The sequence below is a fragment of the Phyllobates terribilis genome, unplaced genomic scaffold, assembly GCF_046119375.1.
Source record: "Phyllobates terribilis strain yellow unplaced genomic scaffold, ASM4611937v1 Scaffold_8__6_contigs__length_399053987, whole genome shotgun sequence".
Classification (NCBI taxonomy): Eukaryota; Metazoa; Chordata; class Amphibia; order Anura; family Dendrobatidae; genus Phyllobates; species Phyllobates terribilis.
The window spans coordinates 69,072,659-69,095,553 of NW_027362768.1; the positions used below are offsets into that span (position 1 = coordinate 69,072,659).

At 42.2% G+C, this 22,895-nt stretch overlaps 1 protein-coding gene across 4 annotated transcripts in view; it reads left to right on the plus strand.

Annotated features, from left to right (window-relative positions):
* HSD17B7 (hydroxysteroid 17-beta dehydrogenase 7) overlaps positions 1 to 22,895 on the plus strand; it is a 116,037-nt gene that overhangs the window by 42,725 nt on the left and 50,417 nt on the right. For 2 of the 4 annotated variants that reach the window (XM_073643026.1, XM_073643027.1), the window contains exons 5-6: positions 1,937 to 2,131; positions 22,034 to 22,138. In XM_073643026.1, the coding sequence (XP_073499127.1) occupies positions 1,937 to 2,131; positions 22,034 to 22,138 (300 nt within the window). Of the gene's footprint in view, positions 1 to 1,936; positions 2,132 to 13,556; positions 13,706 to 13,874; positions 15,748 to 22,033; positions 22,139 to 22,895 lie in introns of those variants that run through there. The other 2 variants (XM_073643028.1, XM_073643025.1) reach the window with 2 other exon arrangements.

Sequence of the window (22,895 nt, forward strand, 5' to 3'; positions counted from 1 at the left end):
GATCTGAAAACAAAGATTATTCAACATAGTTGTTCAGGGGAAGGATACAAAAAGCTGTCTCAGAGATTTAACCTGTCAGTTTCCACTGTGAGGAACATAGTAAGGAAATGGAAGAACACAGGGACAGTTCTTGTTAAGGCCAGAAGTGGCAGGCCAAGAAAAACATCAGAAAGGCAGAGAAGAAGAATGGTGAGATCAGTCAAGGACAATCCTCAGACCACCTCCAGAGAGCTGCAGCATCAACTTGCTGCAGATGGTATCACTGTGCATCGGTCAACTATACAACGCACTTTGCACAAGGAGAAGCTGTATGGGAGAGTGATGCAAAAGAAGCCGTTTCTGCAAGCACGCCACAAACCGAGTCGGCTGAGGTATGCAAAAGCACATTTGGAGAAGCCAATTTCTTTTTGGAAGAAGGTCCTGTGGACTAATGAAACCAAGATTGAGTTGTTTGGTCATACAAAAAGGCGTTATGCATGGCGGCAAAAAAACACAGCATTCCAAGAAAAACACTTGCTACCCACAGTAAAATTTGGTGGAGGTTCCATCATGCTTTGGGGCTGTGTGGCCAATGCCGGCACCGGGAATCTTGTTAAAGATGAGGGACGCATGGATTCCACTCAGTATCAGCAGATTCTTGACAATAATGTTCAAGAATCAGTGACAAAGTTGAAGTTACGCAGGGGATGGATCTTTCAGCAAGACAATGATCCAAAACACCGCTCCAAATCTACTCAGGCATTCATGCAGAGGAACAATTACAATGTTCTGGAATGGCCATCCCAGTCCCCAGACCTGAATATCATTGAACATCTGTGGGATCATTTGAAGAGGGCTGTCCATGCTCGGCGACCATCAAACTTAACTGAACTGGAATTGTTTTGTAAAGAGGAATAGTCAAAAATACCTTCATCCAGGATCCAGGAAATCATTAAAAGCTACAGGAAGCGACTAGAGGCTGTTATTTTTGCAAAAGGAGGATCTACTAAATATTTATGTCACTTTTCTGGTGAGGTGCCCATACTTATGCACCTGTCAAATTTTGTTTGAATGCAGATTGCACATTTTCTGTAGTACAATAAACCTCATTTCAAGGCAGAAACATTACTGTGTCCAACAGTTATTACATATATCAAACTGAAATAGCTGTTGCAAAAACACCAATTTTTATAAAACATTAAGCTTAAGATTAATAGGGGTGCCCAAACTTTTTCATATAACTGTATATTAGATAGGACAAACCCTTTTTTTTAAGGCTATGTCTACTTTTTGCATCCATTTTTTTTTTTCTTGTCTCGATACGATTAAATAAAAAGTAGAACAATTTGGCAACAGGCCTTCATTTGAATTTCTACAGCAATGTGTCTGGTAAAAGACAGCAAGAAAATTGTTCATCCTCTGATCCTGCAGTTCTATTTTCTCCCATTTGTCATTCCTTGGCTCCTGTTACAGACAGAGCAGTTGTAAAAAGTATAAATTGCGTTTCTCCGGGGTTCGAAAAATATGGCTGTTTCATCCAGAAGCTGCTGTGGCACCTCTGTCCCATTAAAGTGAATGGGACGGGGCTACAATACCCCACACAAGCTGTGCCACATACAAGTGTGCGAGGCACGATTTGAGGAGAAGGGAGCCTTGCTTTTCTAATCCTGTACAATGTATTTTACTTTTAGACAGAAAATGGATTATGAGAATAAAACGTTGGAAACTGATCTCCTGAATCATGTAAACAGTTATGATGTATGGATTTCTCAAAGTTTTGTCAATTTAAAGATAAAATATGAACAATGGAATGAAAGTCAGGAAATTGTGTGATTTTTGTAATCTCTTTATTTTCTACATTTCATGTCCTTTTTAATTTTTTGTTTCTTTAGAAAACAATATATCACCTCCTCAGACACAACATACGACGTACCATGACTTTTTTTTTATGTTACAGATTAAAGAACTCGAACCACTTTTGTGTCACACAGATAATCCTTCCCAACTTATCTGGACATCATCAAGCAATGCCAGAAGATCTGCATTCAGTCTCTCGGACTATCAACATCGACAAGGGCAGGAATCTTACAGCTCCTCGAAATACGCCACCGACTTGCTTAGCGTTGCCTTAAACAGAAATTACAATAAAAAGGTTTGGATTTTTCTTAACACTTTGAGGCTATGTTCACATGTCCAGTAGTAATCAGTAGAATGGATCCAGCATCATTCCGTTGGCAAAATAGTTGTGCAGACCCAACTTTAGTCCGTCCTTCAAAATCTGATCCCAGCTGGATCTGTTTTTTTTTTTTTTGTTTTTTTTTTAACATTGACGTTCATGGACAACGGATCCCTTAAATTAGCCATCTGGTTTTCCTTTTCTGACAAATCCAGCAAGCAAAAAAATGGATTCGTTTGTAATGAGACAAAAACACATGGCTAATTAACAGATCTGTTGTCCATAGACATCAGTCTTAAAAAAACGGATCCAGCTGAGCTCAGTTTTTGAAAAACAGACTAAAAAGTTATTTGTACAACTTTTTTGCTAATGTATTGTTTCTGGATCCGTTTCAACGGATCATTACTGGACCTGTGAACATAGCCTAAGTTGTTTTCCTTTGTTAAATATACTTGGATATATTGTTGGAGGTTTTGCTGGTATTTTACATGGATAGTGCTTAAGATTCAAAGATTAAAAACTGCGGAGACTTACTCTGGCATAAGAAATACCAGTTTTGATTAAGTATCATGTTCAGTCTGTCCATGCAGCAGAATCAGAAATCACCAGTTCTGAGCTGGAGCAGATTTCTGCTATATTTTACTACCCTTGTATAAGCAGGTACTAAAATGCTACAGCGGAGACACGGGCGAAACAACAGTATATTTCTTTTATTTAACAACTAATACTAATTGTAAAACATGTATTATATGGTAACAATTTCTTTACAATGTTTGACAGTAAAATAAGCAGGAGATCACATAACAGAATAAAATATCAGAATACACTAGAATACATGGGGCTGGTAGTTTAAAATTATCTACTGAAGGGAAGGGGAACTAGATTGTCATTAACTATATAGGGCAAGAGACAGTCTTTGGCAATACTCTGTTCCTGTCACAACTCGCTGCCAGTTTCCCCTGTCACTCTCTATCCACTTTTGCGATGCCACTCTGGCGTCTGCTGGTACCCGTCTAACTACTATCTTTTCCTCTATCCATGCCCGGTACCATACAGTACAGACCAAAAGTTTGGACACACCTTCTCATTTAAAGATTTTTCTGTATTTTCATGACTTTGAAAATTGTACATTCACACTGAAGGCATCAAAACTATGAATTAACACATGTGGAATTATATACTTAACAAAAAAGTGTGAAGCAACTGAAAATATGTCTTATATTCTAGGTTCTTCAAAGTAGCCACCTTTTGCTTTGATGACTGCTTTGCACACTCTTGGCATTCTCTTGATGAGCTTCAAGAGGTAGTCACCGGAAATGGTCTTCCAACAATCTTGAAGGAGTTCCCAGAGATGCTTAGCACTTGTTGGCCCTTTTGCCTTCACTCTGCGGTCCAGCTCACCCCAAACCATCTCGATTGGGTTCAGGTCTGGTGACTGTGGAGGCCAGGTCATCTGGCGTAGCACCGAATCACTCTCCCTCTTGGTCAAATAGCCCTTACACAGCCTGAAGGTGTGTTTGGGGTCATTGTCCTGTTGAAAAATAAATGATGATCCAACTAAACGCAGACCGGATGGAATAGCATGCCGCTGCAAGATGCTGTGGTAGCCATGCTGGTTCAGTATGCTTTCAATATTGAATAAATCCCCAACAGTGTCACCAGCAAAGCACCCCCACACCATCACACCTCCTCCTGCATGCTTCACGGTGGGAACCAGGCATGCAGAGTCCATCCGTTCACCTTTTCTGCGTCGCACAAAGACACGGTGGTTGGAACCAAAGATCTCAAATTTGGACCCATCAGACCAAAGCACAGATTTCCACTGGTCTAATGTCCATTGCTTGTGTTCTTTAGCCCAAACTAGTCTCTTCTGCTTGTTGCCTGTCCTTAACAGTGTTTTCCTAGCAGCTATCTTACCATGAAGGCCTGCTGCACAAAGTCTCCTCTTAACAGTTGTTGAAGAGATGTGTCTGCTGCTAGAACTCTGTGTGGCATTGACCTGGTCTCTAATTTGAGCTGCTGTTAACCTGCGATTTCTGAGTCTGGTGACTCGGATAAACTTATCCTCAGAAGCAGAGGTGACTCTTGGTCTTCCTTTCCTGGGGCGGTCCTCATGTGAGCCAGTTTCTTTGTAGCGCTTGATGGTTTTTGCAATTGCACTTGGGGACACTTTCAAAGTTTTCCCAATTTTTTGGACTGACTGACCTTCATTTCTTAAAGTAATGATGGCCACTCGTTTTCCTTTACTTAGAATTTGTATTATTGCAAGAAAAAAGCAGCTAACAGTCTATTCAGTAGGACTATCCGCTGTGTATCCACCAGACTTCTGCACAACACAACTGATGGTCCCAACCCTATTTATAAGGCAAGAAATCCCACTTCTTAAACCTGACAGGGCACACCTGTGAAGTGAAAACCATTTCCGGTGACTACCTCTTGAAGCTCATCAAGAGAATGCCAAGAGTGTGCAAAGCAGTCATCAAAGCAAAAGGTGGCTACTTTGAAGAACCTAGAATATAAGACATATTTTCAGTTGTTTCACACTTTTTTGTTAAGTATATAATTCCACATGTGTTAATTCATAGTTTTGATGCCTTCAGTGTGAATGTACAATTTTCATAGTCATGAAAATACAGAAACATCTTTAAATGAGAAGGTGTGTCCAAACTTTTGGTCTGTACTGTGTGTATATATATATATATATTACAGTAGAAAGTTGCTGGATTCCTCCGCTGACCTATTATATACAGGGTGGTCCAAAAGTAGGTGGACAGAAAGTGTAATAAGGTTATGAAGGGGGAGATTTATCAAACATGGTGTAAAGTGAAACTGGCTCAGTTGCCCTTAGCAACCAATCAGATTCCACTTTATATTCCTCGCAAAGTTTATAGTCGAAAACCAAAAAGTGTCAGTGATTTGAAAAATTACATAAGAGATGTATTTCAAGAAATTAATACCCAAAGAGACTTGTGCAAAAAAGTTTGTCGAAGCGTAAGAGGCAGAATTCAAAGCTGTGCAAATTGTAATGGAAAACAGTTTGAGCACCTGCGTTGATAAAATTGAAGGGCTTTTGTATTATTGTTCAGAATAAAATTTAATTGTCAATGTTATGCTTGTGTTAGTAAATATAATTTTATATAGAAATCAAAATAAATGTTACCATTTTCTGGCCACCTACTTTTGGACCACCCTGTATATTCAGTACAAAGTGGCTGGATTGCTCCGCTGACGTATTTTATATACAGGTGCATCTCACTAAATTAGAATATCATCAAAAAGTTAACTTATTTCAGTTCTGCAATACAAAAAGTGAAACTCATATATTATATAGAGTCATTACAAACAGAGTGATTTATTTCTGTTAATGTTGATGATTATGGCTTACAGCCAAGGAAAACACAAGTCATTGTCTCAGTAAATTAAAATAATTAACAAAAAACACCTGCAAAGGCTTCCTAAGCGTTTAAAAGGGTCGCTTAGTCTGTTTCAGTAGGCTCCACAATCATGGGGAAGACTGCTGACTTGACAGATGTCCAGAAGGCAGTCATTGACACTCTCCACAAGGTTCCAGAGTTCCAATTTTCATTTGGAAATCAAGATCCCACAGTCTGGCTGAAGAGTGGAGAGGCCACAATCCAAGCTGCTTGAGGTCTAGTGTGAACTTTCCTCAATCATCTGCTGGTGTAGCCATGTCATCTGCTGGTGTAGGTCCACTGTGTTTTATCAAGACCAAAGTCAGCGCAGCCGTCTACCAGGAAATTTTAGAGCACTTCATGTTTCCCTCCGCCGACAAGCTTTTTGGAGATGGAAATGTCATTCTCCAGCAGGACTTAGCACCTGTCCACTCTTCCAAAAGTACCAATACCTGGTTTAAAAACAACAGTATCACTGTGCTTGATTGGCCAGCAAACTTGCCTGACCCTAACCCCATAGAGAATCTATGGGGTATTGACAAGAGGAACATGAGACACCAGACCCAACAATGCAGACGAGCTGAAGGCTACTATCAAAGCCACCTGGGCTTCCATAACACCTCAGCAGGGTCACAGGCTGATCGTCTCCATGCTATTCATGCAGTAATTATGCAAAAGAAGCCCCGACCAAGTATTGAGTGCATTTACTGAACATACATTTCAGTAGGCCAACATTTTGGATTTTAAAATCATTTTTCAAGCTGTTGTTATCTCAGTAAATTAGAATACTTTATAATGACTTTTGTGTTTTCATTGGCTGTAAGCCATAATAATCAACATTAATAGAAATAAACACTTGAAATAGATCACTCTGTTTGTAATAACACTATATAATATGAGTGTCACTTTTTGTATTGAAGAACTGAAATAAATTAACTTCTTGATGATATTCTAATTTAGTGAGATGCACCTGTATATATTCAGTATAAAGTCGCTGGATTCCTCTGCTGTCGTATTTTTTATATATATAATATATATATTTCAGTAGAAAGTGGCTGATTGCTCTGCTGACGTATTTTATACACTGCTCAAAAAAAATAAAGGGAACACTCAAATAACACATCCTAGATGTGAATGAATGAAATGTTCTCATTGAATACTTTGTTCTGTACAAAGTTGAATGTGCTGACAACAAAATCACACAAAAATAATCAATGGCAATCAAATTTATTAACCAATGGAGGCCTGGATTTGAAGTCACCCCCAAAATTAAAGTGGAAAAACACACTACAGGCTGATCCTACTTTGATGTAATGTCCTTAAAACAAGTCAAAATAAGGCTCAGTAGTTTGTGTGGCCTCCACGTGTCTGTATGACCTCCCTACAACGCCTGGGCATGCTGCTGATGAGGTTGCGGATGGTCTCCTGTGGGATCTCCTGCCAGACCTGGACTAAAGCATCTGCCAACTCCTCGGCAGTCTGTGCTGCAACGTGACGTTGGTGGATGGAGCGAGACATGATGTCCCAGATGTGCTCAATCAGATTCAGGTCTGGGGAACGGGCGGTCCAGTCCATAGCTTCAATGCCTTAATCTTACAGGAACTGCTGATACACTCCAGCCACGTGAGGTCTGGCATTGTCCTGCAATTGAGGGAACGCTGGGCCAACCGCACCAGCATATGGTCTCACAAGGGGTCTGAGGATCTCATCTCGGTACCTAATGGCAGTCAGGCTACCTCTGGTGAGCACATGGAGCTCTGTGCTACCCTCCAAAGAAATGCCACACAATTACTGACCCACTGCCAAACCGGTCATGCTGAAGGATGTTGCAGGCAGCAGATCACTCTCCACGGCATCTCCAGACTCTGTCACGTCTGTCACATGTGCTCAGTGTGAACCTGTTTTCATCTATGAAGAGCACAGGGCGCCAGTGGCGACTTTGCCAATCCTGGTGTTCTGTGGCAAATGCCAAGCGTCCTGCACGGTGTTGGGCTGTGAGCACAACCTCGTCTGTGGACGTCGGGCCCTCATATCACCCTCATGGAGTCTGTTTCTAACTGTTTTTGCAGACACATGCACATTTGTGGCCTGCTGGAGGTCATTTTGCAGGGCTCTGGCAGTGCTCCTCCTGTTCCTCCTTGCACAAAGGAGGAGGTAGTGGTCCTGCTGCTGGGTTGTTGGTGTACTGGCCTGTCTCCTGGTAGCGCCTCCAGCCTCTGGACACTACGCTGACAGACACAGAAAATGGTCTCACATGGGTCTGAGGATACATCTCGGTACCTAATGACAGTCAGGCTACCTCTGGCGAGCAAATGGAGGGCTGTGCAGCCCTCCAAAGAAATGCCACCTCACGGCCGGAGATTGCAGTATGCGTTCATTTTCTACGCATACCGCGATCTCCGACGCCATACACTCCTCTTACTTGTAACGGCTCCATGCGTGCTTCTGGCTGGAGCCAGACTGCGCAGGCGTTTCGCGCTTGCGCAGTCTATAAAGGCTTCAGACAGAGACACGCATCTCCCGTTATATTATGTGTGTATGTATATATCTGTGTGTGTGTGTATATGTATGTACAGTGCAGACCAAAAGTTTGGACACACCTCATTTAAAGAAATTTCTGTATTTTCATAACTATGAAAATTGTACATTCACACTGAAGGCATCAAAACTATGAATTAACACGTGGAATTATATACTTAACAAAAAAGTGTGAAACAACTGAAAATATGTCTTATATTCTAGGTTCTTCAAAGTAGCCACCTTTTGCTTTGATGACTGCTTTGCACACTCTTGGCATTCTCTTGATGAGCTTCAAGAGGTAGTCACCGGAAATGGTTTTCACTTCACAGGTGTGCCCTGTCAGGTTTAATAAGTGGGATTTCTTGCCTTCTAAATGGGGTTGGGACCATTAGTTGTGTTGTTCAGTAGTCTGGTGGATACACAGCTGATAGTCCTACTGAATAGACTTTTAACTGCTTTTTTCTTTCCATAATACAAATTCTAAGTAAAGAAAAACGAGTGGCCATCATTACTTTAAGAAATGGTCAGTCAGTCTGAAAAATTGGGAAAACTTTGAAAGTGTCTCCAAGTGCAGTTGCAAAAACCATCAAGCGCTACAAAGAAACTGGCTCACATGAGGACCGCCCCAGGAAAGGAAGACCAAGAGTCACCTCTGCTTCTGAGGATAAGTCACCAGCCTGAGAAATCGCAGGTTAACAGCAGCTCAGATTAGAGACCAGGTCACATCTCTTCAACAACTGTTAAGAGGAGACTTTGTGCAGCAGGCCTTCATGGTAAAATAGCTGCTAGGAAACCACTGCTAAGGACAGGCAACAAGCAGAAGAGACTTGTTTGGGCTAAAGAACACAAGGAATGGACATTAGACCAGTGAAAATCTGTGCTTTGGTCTGATGAGTCCAACTTTGAGATCTTTGGTTCCAACCACCGTGTCTTTGTGCGACGCAGAAAAGGTGAACGGATGGACTCTACATGCCTGGTTACCACCGTGAAGCATGGAGGAGGAGGTGTGATGGTGTGGGGGTGCTTTGCTTGTGACACTGTTGGGGATTTATTCAAAATTGAAGGCTTACTGAACCAGCATGGCTACCACAGCATCTTGCAGCGGCATGCTATTCCATCCGGTTTGCTTTTAGTTGGACCATCATATTTTTCAACAGGACAATGACCCCAAACACACCTCCAGGCTGTGTAAGGGCTATTTGACCAAGAAGAAGAATGATGGGGTGCTACGCCAGATGACCTGCCCTCCACAGTCACCAGATCTGAACCCACTCGAGATGGTTTGGGGTGAGCTGGACCGCAGAATGAAGGCAAAAGGGCCAACAAGTGCTAAGCATCTCTGGGAACTCCTTCAAGATTGTTGGAAGACCATTTCCGGTGACTACCTCTTGAAGCTCATCAAGAGAATGCCAAGAGTGTGCAAAGCAGTCATCAAAGCAAAAGGTGGCTACTTTGAAGAACCTAGAATATAAGACACATTTTCAGTTGTTTCACACTTTTTTGTTAAGTATTGTCACGGATCCGGGTGGTGGAACCTCTGTGTTGAGGTGCAAGGAGGGACCAGAGGGCCGTAACTAGATATCAACTCCGACTGACCAAGGTCGCACGGTGGCTTAATCGACTCTGTGAACCAGGGAAGGACCGAGCAGAGGGGCCAGGTGCTACTCTGGGCTTGTCCTTGTATGAGAGCAGGTGACTCCCACGGGTAACTGGCAGGAACCTCCGGGTAGTCACGGCAGGTAACTGACAGGAGCCTCCAGGTAGGCTGACTGATAGGCACGGCAGGTAACTGGTACGTTTTCCGGGTAGGCAGACAAGCCAGGCCCATAGACAGACTAGTTGGTTTGTATCGTAGGCAGACCGTCGGGCTGGAGAGTACACTTGGCTGGCGGAGACAGGTAGTCCGGCTGGCGGACTGGACTGGTAGTCAGACTAGAAGCAGGACATGAGGGCTGAAGCAGAGTTTAGAACACAAAGCTACAACCTTGCACGGGCACCTCCATTTTGGAGGAGGTGCCTTTTTTATGAGGTCCTCCAGCCATTGGCTGGGGACTCCTTAGGACGGCGAACGCGGCCCCTTTAAGAGGTGGGGAGCTCGCGCCCTAAGCACAGTGCCCGGGAAGCGGCGCATGCCGGCAGCAGCAGGAGAGCTGGAAGACGCCGGGAGCGCGGCGGTAAGAGGGACAGCGTCTCTCCCTATCACGGGGCAGAGACGCCGGTACTACAAGTATATAATTCCACATGTGTTAATTCATAGTTTTGATGCCTTCAGTGTGAATGTACAGTTTTCATAGTCAGTAAAATACAGAAAAATCTTTAAAATGAGAAGGCGTTTCCAAACTTTTGGTCTGTACTGTGTGTGTGTGCTTATATGTATATATCTAGATCTATATTTATATATACATATATATTATATATATATATATGTGTGTATGTATGTATGTATATATGTATGTGTATATATATATATATGTATATCCATCCATCCACCCACACACACACGCGCACACACACACCGTATTTTTGGGAGATTTGCAGAGTAAGAGAAACAGAGCTATTCAATTTTATATATTTAAACCAGAATGGTAGACAGGGTTTATAGAAATGTACAAAATGGGAACAAACAATATAGTATGTACAATTACATCAAATAAAAAGTCATAACGAGAGAAGTACCAAACTTGATGTTGCAGGAATGGCTCTTATCTTTCTGGAGGAAAGCACTCCAATTAGTAAAATGCTCGAAGAGAACCGTGTCTTCCAGAATGAACAATGACAGAACCTCAAACTCTGGTTTTTATTAGATCAAGGTTATGCCCACATACATCCCCTTGGTTAGTGGGTGGTGGTTGTGGTATGTGCTACGTATTTTAGAACTTTGAGATCCCAAAATTCAGGATATCTTCGTCCCAGGCGGTAGATATTGTCATCATGTTTCCAATTGTGATTTTACCTTTCTATATAGATGAAACATGGCATTGGATTGCATCATCCATCCGGCTGATATTAAGTTGTAGAGGTTAGAATGGCATTGCAGTGATATGACTTAATGTGTTATATTCGTGCTTCGCTACAACACAGAAAATATATCTCCCATAAATATTGTATCAATGTAAACCCTAATATTCATCACTGACCACTGGCTCCAAAGTGTCTCAGACAAGACCTTTGAACAGAGGAAGCTCTTACCTCAGAAGTGTGCTTCTCCACCTCTACGTAAAAGAATGCCAGTCTTTGTGTCTTGGTGTCTGGTTCCCATAGCAGATCTATGCTGTTGTAATTACCTGGATTTTTCATTTTTTAGGACAAATGTATTGCTGGTGTGTCCTGCGCTTGGGACCCCCTTAATGGGCCAGAATGTAGAACAGCCAACTTTTATCACACCAGTGCTGAAGCCCTTTTATTTTCAGGGTTAGTTTGGGCTCTAGTGGATAGACTATTATTGATCATAAAGTGATGACATATTCTAACAAGGCAAACACCTTTTAAACTCTACACTGTGCTACACCTTTTAACCACCACTACCAATTACATATGCAATACATTGTTACTTTAGATCAAAGGGTGATCATTTCACCCTGTGGAGAGTACTAAGCTGACGTAAGGTGACTTTGATGCCATGCAGTGCTCCTCTGGGAGTTTAATTATGGAAAAATCCTCTTCAGAGAGGAACGTAACTTGAACTCTAATGCCACCTAGAGAAGATATTTGCCTATCAGGACTTCAAAAGCACACTGTGGGTAGAATACTAGGGCTAGTATTTATATACCATATAAAGCCCAGAATCTTGGAATATTCTACCTGATATAATTTGAAAGCTAAGTGATACCTGTCGGACTTACCCCTCATTAACTTTGGCTTGCTGGATGAAAGGTTTTGCTTGCTGGTTGAGGGAGTGTGTAGTAACTTCAGGAAGAAAGTCATATATCACCCCTGTACAACCTACAACACACATATGGATAAAGGAACATTTTTCATAGATTCATCATTTCTAAAGTTTCATAGTTTTTTAAAGGGGTTGTCCAGGTTTGCAGTCAGTCTATGTGAGTGCAGATTTGTGAATCCTCACATAACACACGCTCATGTGACCGTAAGTCTGTTGTATGCCTTTTTACCGCCACATTCCAACTAAATGTGTGCTGCCTCGCTCAATTCACTTGAACTGTGTGAGGTTGCTCACGTTTTGTCAGAATGGGTAAGTCTATCAAGTTCAGCATAAAATGTAATGTTGATCCAGAGGATGGGAAAAACCCCATGAGGCAGATTCTAGTTGCCCCGTATTAGGTGAAAAATTCCTTCACACCTTCCCTGAATAAACGTCAAATCACAGAATTGAATACCCCTAACCTGTAATATTTTTCCAGAAAGGCATCCAGTCCTCCTTGTAATTTTGTACTGAATGAACCTTTATAGCCTTATGTGCCAGAGAGGTCCAGTCTCACTGATTCACTTACAGTAAAGAATCTGTGTTTGTGATTATGATTAAACCTTCTTTCCTCTAGATTTTGAAGAAGTCCCCTTATCCCCACTGCAGGCCTAAGTGTAAAATGTTCATTTGAAAGATCTCTGTACTGTTCCTTCATATATTTGTACATTATGATAAGATCACCCGTAAGCCTTAGTTTTTCCAAGCTGAACAACCCCAGGTTTAATAACCTATTTTGGTATTGCAGTCCATCCCAGTCCCTTAACCTCGGTTGCTCTTCTCTGTGCCCGATCTAGTTCAGCTACATCTTTGTTATACACTGGTAAAAAAAATTGTACACAGTAACACAAAAGATGTCATCAGGTCAGCTCACCCGTCCACAAATGCACAGGATCCAAAATCCAAAGAAAGACCGTCCACAAAAAAGAGAGTTAATCCAGCACTTCAGGAAAATGCAAACTTTATCCCATTAGTAATCCACCAGTGAAAACCTGATTCAAAGGAAAATCCACATTATTTAAAATGGATAAATGTATAATTCGAGGAGAAAGTCTCAAAGGAAATATTTCAAAGTCCTGGTTGTCGTGTTTCGAAGTGATTCTTCTTTATTCATAACCTTTAGGAGAAAATTGTACACAGTATTCTAAGTGTGGCCACACTAGTGACTTGCTCATGACAAGAACATAGTTTTGCTCTGTACATCTGTGCCTTTTTTAATGCATCCCAAAATTGTATTTGTCTTGGCAGCAGCTGTCTGGCGCTGGTCACTAAAGTTGAGTTGTCAATCTAGTGACTTGTACTTTTATTTCTATTACTTTTCACATAAGTGCGTGTAATGGGTGTAGTTTCATACTCACCAGCAGCCGTCTTCAACTGTTTTCGGCTCCACTCCAGCGCCACGTGACTGTTAGTTGTGACCTGTCAAACTATACAGTGATTGCTGTGTGAAGAGGAGCTCGCTTTTTTTTAACCCTCCGTCACATACAATAGGCCTGAAAGGCACATCTCTTTTACTTTCATTTCTCCTTCCTCACCAGATTGTGAGGAAATCCCCTCCCTCCAGGTAGTCTCCTGTCTCTAGCAGCTCTGTGAAACCTCATACCACAGTTGGATTGCAGAGCATCAGGAGGACAGATATAACTGCGCTAATCTCTCAGGCTCATTGTATGTGAACACGTCACACTCAATAAGGTTGGTATTTTATGTTTTTATTCATCACAATTGTTTATTTAGCTTGTTTTATGAATGCATAGCACAAAGTGTGAGGATATTTCATAGAAATAAGGCAGATTAAAAAAGAAAGTGTGCTGCTCAGGCATATACAGTAGTTCCCTAACACATATTCCATCTCTTGCTTCAGATTATCTGCTGAAATGGAGAGGAAAATGTACAATTTATCAAAAAACCTTGATGTTGAGGAAGTAACAAACATGCTGTTAGATGATGCAGACCCCACACTGAATGAGGATTTAGGAGAGGAAAGTGAGATTGATTCTCATGATGAGGTGAAAGTATGTGAAGTGGATTCTGAAACAGAGCAAGATGGTGACAGTGATGAGGATGAAGATGTAGAATCTTATTATATGGGAAAAGATAAAAAAAAACAATGGAACAAGAAGCCACTCCAGAAAAAACGTAGGGAACCTCAAAACATTATTACTCACCTTCCTGCAGTTATAGGAACTGCAAGTAATGCAAAAACTGCAGTTGAATGCTGGAATAGTTTATTCACAGATGACATTCTGGACTATATTGTCACATATACCAACCAATATATAGACATTATAAAGGACAAGTTCATCTGCAACAGAACCATCAAGGCCACAGATGAAATAGAACTGCGTGCTTTTTTGGGATTATTATACCTTGCAGGAGCTTATAGGGCAAATAGACAAAGTTTGGAGGAACTTTGGAGTAAAGATGGGGATGGAGTTGAAAAATTTGGTCTTATGTCCATAAACAGATTCAAGCTTCTAATTCGTTGCCTTCGGTTTGACGACAGAACTACCCGAACCGAACGTAAAACACATGACCGACTTGCCCCAATTCATGATATATTCCAAAAATTTGTTGAAAACTGTAAAAAAAGCTATTGCCCTGGGGAGAATCTCACTATTGACGAAATGCTCCCTGGTTTTCGTGGTAAATGTGCCTTTCGTCAATATATTCCTTCAAAGCCTAACAAATATGGAATAAAAATGTATGCCCTTGTTGATGCCAGTAAGACCTACACTTACAACCTGGAAGTTTATGCAGGAAAACAACCAGAAGGTCCTTACTGTGTCAGCAACAAACCCAGTGATGTTGTAAAAAGACTGGCTGAGCCCTTATTTGGATCGGGTCGCAATATAACAGCTGACAATTGGTTTTCAAATTGTGATCTGATTGATTATCTGAAAATGCAGAAGCTTTCATATGTCGGAACTGTAATAAAAAAGAATTGCCTACACAGTTCGTAAGTGTGAAAGGGAGACAATAGTACAGCAGTATGTTTGCATTCCATAATGGAAAGGTTTTGGTTTCCTATGTACCACAAGCAAAAAAAATTGTACTTCTATCAACACTTCATGATGATGATGCCATCGATCCTGGGACTGAGGCACAAAAAAACCCGGAGATAATTACATTTTGTAATGCAACCAAAGGGGGTGTTGATACAGCTGATCAGATGTGCTCAACTTTCAACGTCAGCAGAAACACCAAACACTGGCCAATGGTCATATTTTTTGCTATGTTGAATTTGGGTGGTATAAATTCACAAGTCATTTACCTTGAAAACAAGCTTGAACCACTCCGTAGATGATTCTATCTGAAAAAATTGGCCCATGAACTAGTGCTTGGAGAGCTACACAGGAGAAGTATGAAAACAATCGGTATCCCCTCTCGCCTTCAAGTTCAGCTCAAAAGATTCCGCCCAGAAGATGATAGTGAAAATTCACCACCTGCACCACCTCCCAAAAGAAGGAGATGCACCACCTGCACCATGGAAAGCGGAATCAGAAGGCTTTCTAATTATGAATGTCACAAATGTCATAATGCAATCTGCCTGACACATGCAAAAATGATGTGTAATTCTTGCTCTTTGCTCTGCAAGTGTAATTTTTCTGGGGAAACTTCAGGATCTAATTCTCATTGAATATGTGTTTAATAGTACTTAAGGTACCTTAAAATTAAGTTTGTTTCCATAAATTTTCTTTGTAGTTTTTTGACAGAGTCGAACTGGGGACTATTTGGCGGGAGTTTTGAAATGTTTGTATTTCAGAGTTATTAGTTTTATGTTAAGTAAATGGTTTTTTTTTGCACCTGATTATGTGTAGTCTCTTTTATTACATTCCTATGAAGGTCACTGATCACTTTTAGAGCACTGAAATTGCAAACATTAGATATTATAGGTATTTTTCTAGCCTGCGCCTGACAGTCACATTGTATGTGAACTCGTTAGAACCGATATTGTATGTGACGGAGGGTTAAAAATCTTAAGTCTTAATGTAAAAATGTAAGTCTTCAGAATGAGGCTCTGTTGTGTTGAGAAAAGTGACTTCAGAAACGCACAGCAATCTGTCAGCGTTCAAAAGCCATTACATGGTGCTAGTGCAACTAGAGTGGGGCTGAAAATTTGATATTCCCTTTCAGAAAACCTTTTTTTCCATTCCACACAACAGCACCATGGAGAGAGAGGATCCGCCCTCCCAAGAACTGAAAACCCTACAGATTTAAAAGGTGGAACCTTCTAGTACATTTCAGTGGTTTCCTATCCTTGAAGGAGACCCTACATCTCTCCAGTGCTTTCCCAGAAGCTAGCAGAGCGTCTGACATCACTGCTGGTGGCACGGTGCTTCCAGGGGCACGGCCTGGTATGGCGAGGTGCGTCCCGAAATGAAGCTGGGATTCTTTCAGGGGCATGGCCTGGAATAGCAGCGGCAGGATCCAGAGGAAAAGGGCGGGATAGGAGCGCATTCCCTACCCCTAACTTGATCCGGGGCGGATGTGGTAATATGTGGAGAATAAAAACTTCCCTCCACCTCAAGACCATGCTGCGGGAGGTATTCCAGATGGAGGACAACAGTCAGCCTAGAGAACCTACAGAAGCCATCTCTCCGACCTTGGTAGTCCTACGTTAGGTGGAGTGAGTCAGGGTTATTCCCTGGATAAAATTGTCCTACATGCCTGTATTTTTATTTGTTTTATAGGACAGGCCTAGGAAAGCGCAATCTAAAACTAAGCACAAGAAATGTGCTTCATCCAAGGGTAGATTAGCGGCCACCTACGCTAAGGTTAGGTGCCCACGATCAGGAGCTGATGCGATTTTGAAGCGATGTGTTTATGCAGCGTCAAACTCACAGCGACCCGATGTTACAGCATAGTGGATGAGATTTCTAGAAATTCCATGTCCACTATGCATCTCTGCACCTGTGGATCACCCATGGAAACTGACATGAGGCGCGTCTTTCAGACCAGCAGCATGTCAGTTTGTCTTGCGGGTCCGTATGTGGACTTTCCCCATAAATTAACATCAATGAGTAAAGTCCTCATGTGAAAAAATAAAATAAAATTGCGGTGCTCATTTGCATAAATGAGGGCGGAAGCTTCGTGGCTGCTCACCGCCTGGGCCACAGGCGGTTCTGGATCATGGGCACATACCCTAAGAGACTGTATGAAGAATACATTGAAAGAACCCTGACAGAAGAGTCCCCTTCCCTCATGGAAAATATGAAAACCATGATCAGGGTGGAAATGAAAAAATCTTTAAAGGGGATTAAAGCCAGCACCTCTGCAAGATTGACTAGCGTAAACTCTATTTCAGAGGAAGAAATAGAAGATGGAGAGTTAGGCGTTTACTATATACAGATGCCTCATCATCATCATCCTTCTCTTCCAACCGTAGCAGAAATCCATCTGGTTTTCCGGCAGAAGATGCCAGCAAACTGGTGAAGGCAGTTAGGGCAACAATGAAGATAGAGAAGGTTAAGGAGCCAAGATCCATGCAGGATCGGGGGACTGGAGGTCAGAAAGCATAAATGTTTCCTTGTCTATAAAAACATAGCCTCACTAATTCTAAAAGAGTGGAAGAAGTCCGACAAGAAGACTTTTATCCTGAAGGAGATTGTAAGGAAGTACCCTTTCGAAATAGAAAATTCAGAAATCTGGGACAGGATTACGCAAGATGGAAATTGGATGTTTCGCCCCCGAGTACATTTGGCCCCCGCACATTTCGTCCCCAGCATTTGGCCCCCAGGATGTTTTGCCCCCGCACATTTCACCCCCGCACATATCACCCCCAGTTCACCCCCGGATGTTTCGCCCCCAGCAGTTCGCCCAATTGTGTGGGGGCGAAATGTACCTGGGGGCGAATGATGGGGCGAACTGCTGGGGGGCAAATTGCTGGGGGCGAAACTTCCTATAACCACGCAAGATAGACGTCGCGGTATGCAAGGTGCTCTGTAATACGGCGCTCCCGCTTGACGATGCAAGGCTTCTAAAGGACCCACATGATAGAAAAGCAGAAAGCTTTCTGTAGAAAGCCTGATAATCTGGGGCAGCAGCCTTTAAACCAAATATAGCAGCCACATGTATGGTGAGATCCCTGAATGTGTAGCTTAGCCAATTACAAGAACAGATTAGAAACAAATGGTCAAAGGATCAACTGTTTTGCAGTCTTCCAAACGTGGCAGAAGCTGCAGATTTCCTGGCAGACGCCTCGGCGGACTCTGTCCAGATAATGGTGCGTGCCTATGCCTTCTCAAATTCAGCGAGAAGGGCCCTTTGGCTAAAAAAGTTTGACTGGAGACTTCCACTCTTAAGTCTAGGCTCTGTGACATTCCCTTTGAGGGTGAATATCTCTTCAGGTCATTATTGGACGAGATTCTGGATAAGGCCGTAAACTCAAAGGAAAGGTTCCGTTTCCCCTAAACTGGCACCCAAAAATTCAAAAGACCTTTTCGTACATCAAGAAAGAACTCACAAGGGATGATTCCCAGGCAAAGGGACACAAAATGGAAGGGGTCCAGGAATGAAGGAAAGACCTTGCAAGGGGACAGTTTTTAACTAAATTCTCTAAAGCCCAGAGCCCAGGTAAGTGAAAGGCTGAGACAGTTTCTTCCTGCCTGGGAAAGGATTTCCCTAAGCCCATGGATATGAGAATACTAGAATTTCTTACTTTCCCCCTAGAAATATGTGATTGAGAGGTCAGTGCTCAGGGGCAAATCAAAGAGCCCTAGAGAAGGGAGGTAGAGGCACTGATCTGCGTACCAAAAGGCAGAGAAGGGAAAGGGTTCTACAGTCTCCTCTTTCTAAGAACAATAACCAGACCAACCTTTCAGGACAATTATAAATCTAATCTGGTTCCCAAACACTTCAAAATGGAAATGATTGAGTCAACAGTAAAACTGTTATTTCCAGTATGTTTTATGGCCACTTTAGACCTCAGAGACGCCTATTACCATGTGCCTATTTATCAAAACCAGCAAAAGTACATCAGAGTAGCAGTCCACATTCAGGGATGCTTAACACACAATTTAAGGTCCTCCCATTTGGCCTACCTATGGCCCCAAGGACATTTACAAACATAGTGGTAGAAATGTCAGCTCACAAGAGAGAACATTTTATTCATCCCTTAGATGACTTCCTGATTGTAGTGAAATCGGAAGCAGAGTGTGAACAAGCAGTTAATCAAGTCAGGGACATACTGTGTGCTCTGGGGTAGATAATAAACTTAAAAAAAAAAAAAAAGTAATGCTAGAACAGATGCAAATATTCTTGGGGATTTTGTTAAATTCAAAAAGTCGAACTTCTTTCCTTCCGGAAGAAAAATTAAAGGTGTGTAGATTGTTGTCCGAATTCATCAAAAACCTGGTGACCACCCCAAGAAGGGCTATGTCCATCCTGGGGACCTTGACTTCTTGCATCTCTGCCGTGACAGTCCCACTTCAGGAAACTTCAGTGGGAAATTCTGAAAGTAGGAGAAAAATCCGAAGGAAACCTTGACAAAAGGATTATTTCAAGAGGCACAAAAGAATCCTTAAGGTGTGGCAATACGAAAGAAATCTCTGACAGCCCAATGGGAGATCCGGAATCCAAAATTAGTCACCACAGATGCAGGTCCTTTTGGCTGAGGAGCACACACACGGAGGGAAAAATCCTTCAAGGTGGATGGTCTCAAAATCGAAAAGCTATTAGATTCATCTTTCAGCAGGAAGGAGCTATCAGGCTGGCTCTACTAGAAATCCTACCGGTCATGAGGGGCCACCATGTGAAAATTCTGTCGAACAGCTAAACAGCGGTGGCATACGTATACAAACAGGGAAGCACAAGGTCAAGAGATCTCATGACAGAAGCAAGTAAGATAATAACGAAGTTATCTAAAAGGAGACGAGTACTCTGAGGCAGATCGCCTCAGTCGTCTCCTGATAGACCAGATTGAGTGGTATTTAAACCCGGGGGTATTCCAGAAAATTGTCAATCCCTGGTGGAAACCCCAATCTCATTAATTCCGACAATTTGAAGGAAAATTCGGACAGACTAAGCCGAAGTGATATTAATAGCTCCCTTCTGGTCCAGGAGAACTTGGTTCACCTGGCTACGCTGATTGGCTGTGGGAGACCCATTGATACTTCCGGAGATCCCAGGGACCCATACTACATCCCAACTTTGGGGGTCTCTATTTGATGGCATGGCGTTTGAGCGGAAACGTCTAGCGGGTAGAGGATGCTCAGAAAATGTAATCTCCACCCTCATGAAATCCAGGAAAAAAATCACGACTGATATTTATTCTAGAATATGGGAAAAGTTCTTAAGTTTTTCAGGGTCAGACCCACTTAAACAGCCAGGTGCCCTGAGTATGTATTCTAGAGTGTTTACAAAGAGGATAGGAGAATGGGTTGAAAAAGAGTACCCTTAAAGTCCACGCTGCAGCGCTAAGGGCCCTTTTTGACTAGAAAATTTCTGATCACCCTTTAATAGTTAGATTCTTTAAAGCGGTCGGACGCTCCGGTATATCTCCTCAGCCCTGAGCCCTTCCTTGGGAACTAAACTTGGTCTTTAAAGCAATAACCAGATCTCCAATTGAACCTCTTAGACTGTCCGACTTAATATTTTGACACTGAAAACTGCCCTTCTGGTGGCCCTTACATCAGCTAGGGCGAGAAGGGTGGGTGAACTATACACCCTGTCAGTAAATCAGCCTTTTAAACGATTCTTACTGGATAGGGTCATACTGATTCCTGAACCAAACATTCTTTCTAAGGTAGTAACAACCTTTCACATGTCCCAGGAAATAGTTTTGCCATCATTCTGTGATAACCTTAAAAATGAGGGGGAAAGAGAATTTCACACCCTAGATTGTAGGAGATGCCTCTTAGAATATCTAGAGTCAACCAGAGAATTCAGAAAGTCTACCTTCCTGTTTGTTCTCTTTCAGGGTCCCACGAGAGTCCAGGCAGTGTCCAAAGTATCCATTGCCAGATGTGTACGCCAAAGCAATCCCTGTCCTGACCCATCGGGAGGTTCCCCACCCCCTCCCCCTGGAAACATAAAAGCACACTCCATAATGACTGTTTCTACATCCTGGGCAGAGAGGGCTAACTCTTCTCTGGAAGAAATCTGTTGGGCAGCCACATGGTCTTCACCCTCCACTTTTTTCAAGCATTATAGGTTGAATTTAGGTGCTGAGGATCTTACTTTTGAGAGGAAAGGCTTACAAGCGATGGTCCCTCATTTGGGGATTCCTCTGTAATCTCTCTCCATGGTGCTGTCATGGGGAATGGGAAAAATGATGATTGCTTAGATTTGACTCACAGGGTGTCACAAAAAAAGGAAAAATTACGGATATATTTGTGCACGGGGTATGGTGGTATAACATGGGCTTAACATGTATTGCCAAACTTGTATATATTTATGTCTACTAAACTAACCGAACGGAGTTCCTCTCATGCTCTGTAAACCACTGAAACGTACTAGAGGGCTCAACCTTTTAAAGCTGTAGAGTTTCCTGTCCTTGGGGGCCGATCCTCTCTCCATGGTGCTGTCATGGTTCTGGAAAATCTGATTACCGGAAATAATCATCATTTTCTATAAGTTGCTGTAATCATAAAAAAAAAGTGTTATTCCCTTTTCCTGGGTTCAGTGCTGAGTGTCCCCAGCAGGCCATGTCTCTTTATTTTGTAGGCAATGCTGACTTAATATTGATAGTGTTGCAGCCAAACGGTGAAATCTGCAGCTTGTGCCATCTACATGGACAGAGCCTCTGAGCTCAGTGATTGACTGACCACAGCGCTGTCCACTGGCATCAGCATTGCAGACAAGCAGTGGAGACTAGGAGAGTGGCTAAGACTTAGCGCTGGACCCAGGAAGGGCAAATAATATTTGGCTTGTTTTTTTTTATTATGACTTCTTAGAAGAACATTCTCTGAAGGGGGATAACCTCTTTATGAGCACAGTATGTTGACAGTTGCCTCCTAAAGAAATGATATGTGCCACGGTTTGAGAACCTAGATTGATAGATTATGTATTTTTCACATACAGGGGTTATATTCCAGCGTGGTATGTCCAGGTCTTGTTATGACAAATCTTACCTATGGAATCTTGCCATCTTGCTTCTGGATGTTAATCAAGCCAATTATGTGGGTGGTAAGTACATATTTATTCTTCTTTGGGGCTTTTATAACCATACCACAACTGTAATGCAATACATACAATGTAAATGTAATTTACAACAAAATGTTTCTCTTCTGTCCAACATTCCTATATTCTTCTAACGTACTTATTCTTCATGAACCTTGTATGAGGCATCTGCCTATGGCTGTGATGTACTTGGAGTTTTATTTCATAGTAAGGTCAGGGTGGGTGGATGAAAATTGGCGATATAGATTATTTGCCTAGGGTAAGATACTCTGCATTACTGCATAGTCATGGAAAACACCCTTATGTCAGGGTTGATGGTTGTGTATCGGAATTTCAATTAACAGAATTGATATGCATTGATTTGCAGGACTCAGTCCAGTGGCCATGTTAGTATTCTGTCGTCCTGAGAACTGCCTCATATCTCCTGGCACCCGCAGCTCTTCTTGTGATTAGCCAGCCTGGTGCAATGTCATCGTTGTAGCATGATGTGAATGTGACTTTGCGCCAAAGTAGAGCCACATATGCTAGGAGGTAGGAGGCCATTCTCAGAGCTTCCATCCAGTGGCTACAGATTACTGACCTGGCTGCTAGACTGGGTCTTGTAAATTGATCTGCACTAACTTTTATCAGAGAGATATGTCATCATTTAGACACCATAATGTTGCAGCCACACTATGTATGTTTTTATATCCTGGACAATAGTAAAGATTATGAATATAGACCGCCCCTCCTGAAACAGAATGTCATCAGGGGCAAGCAATGC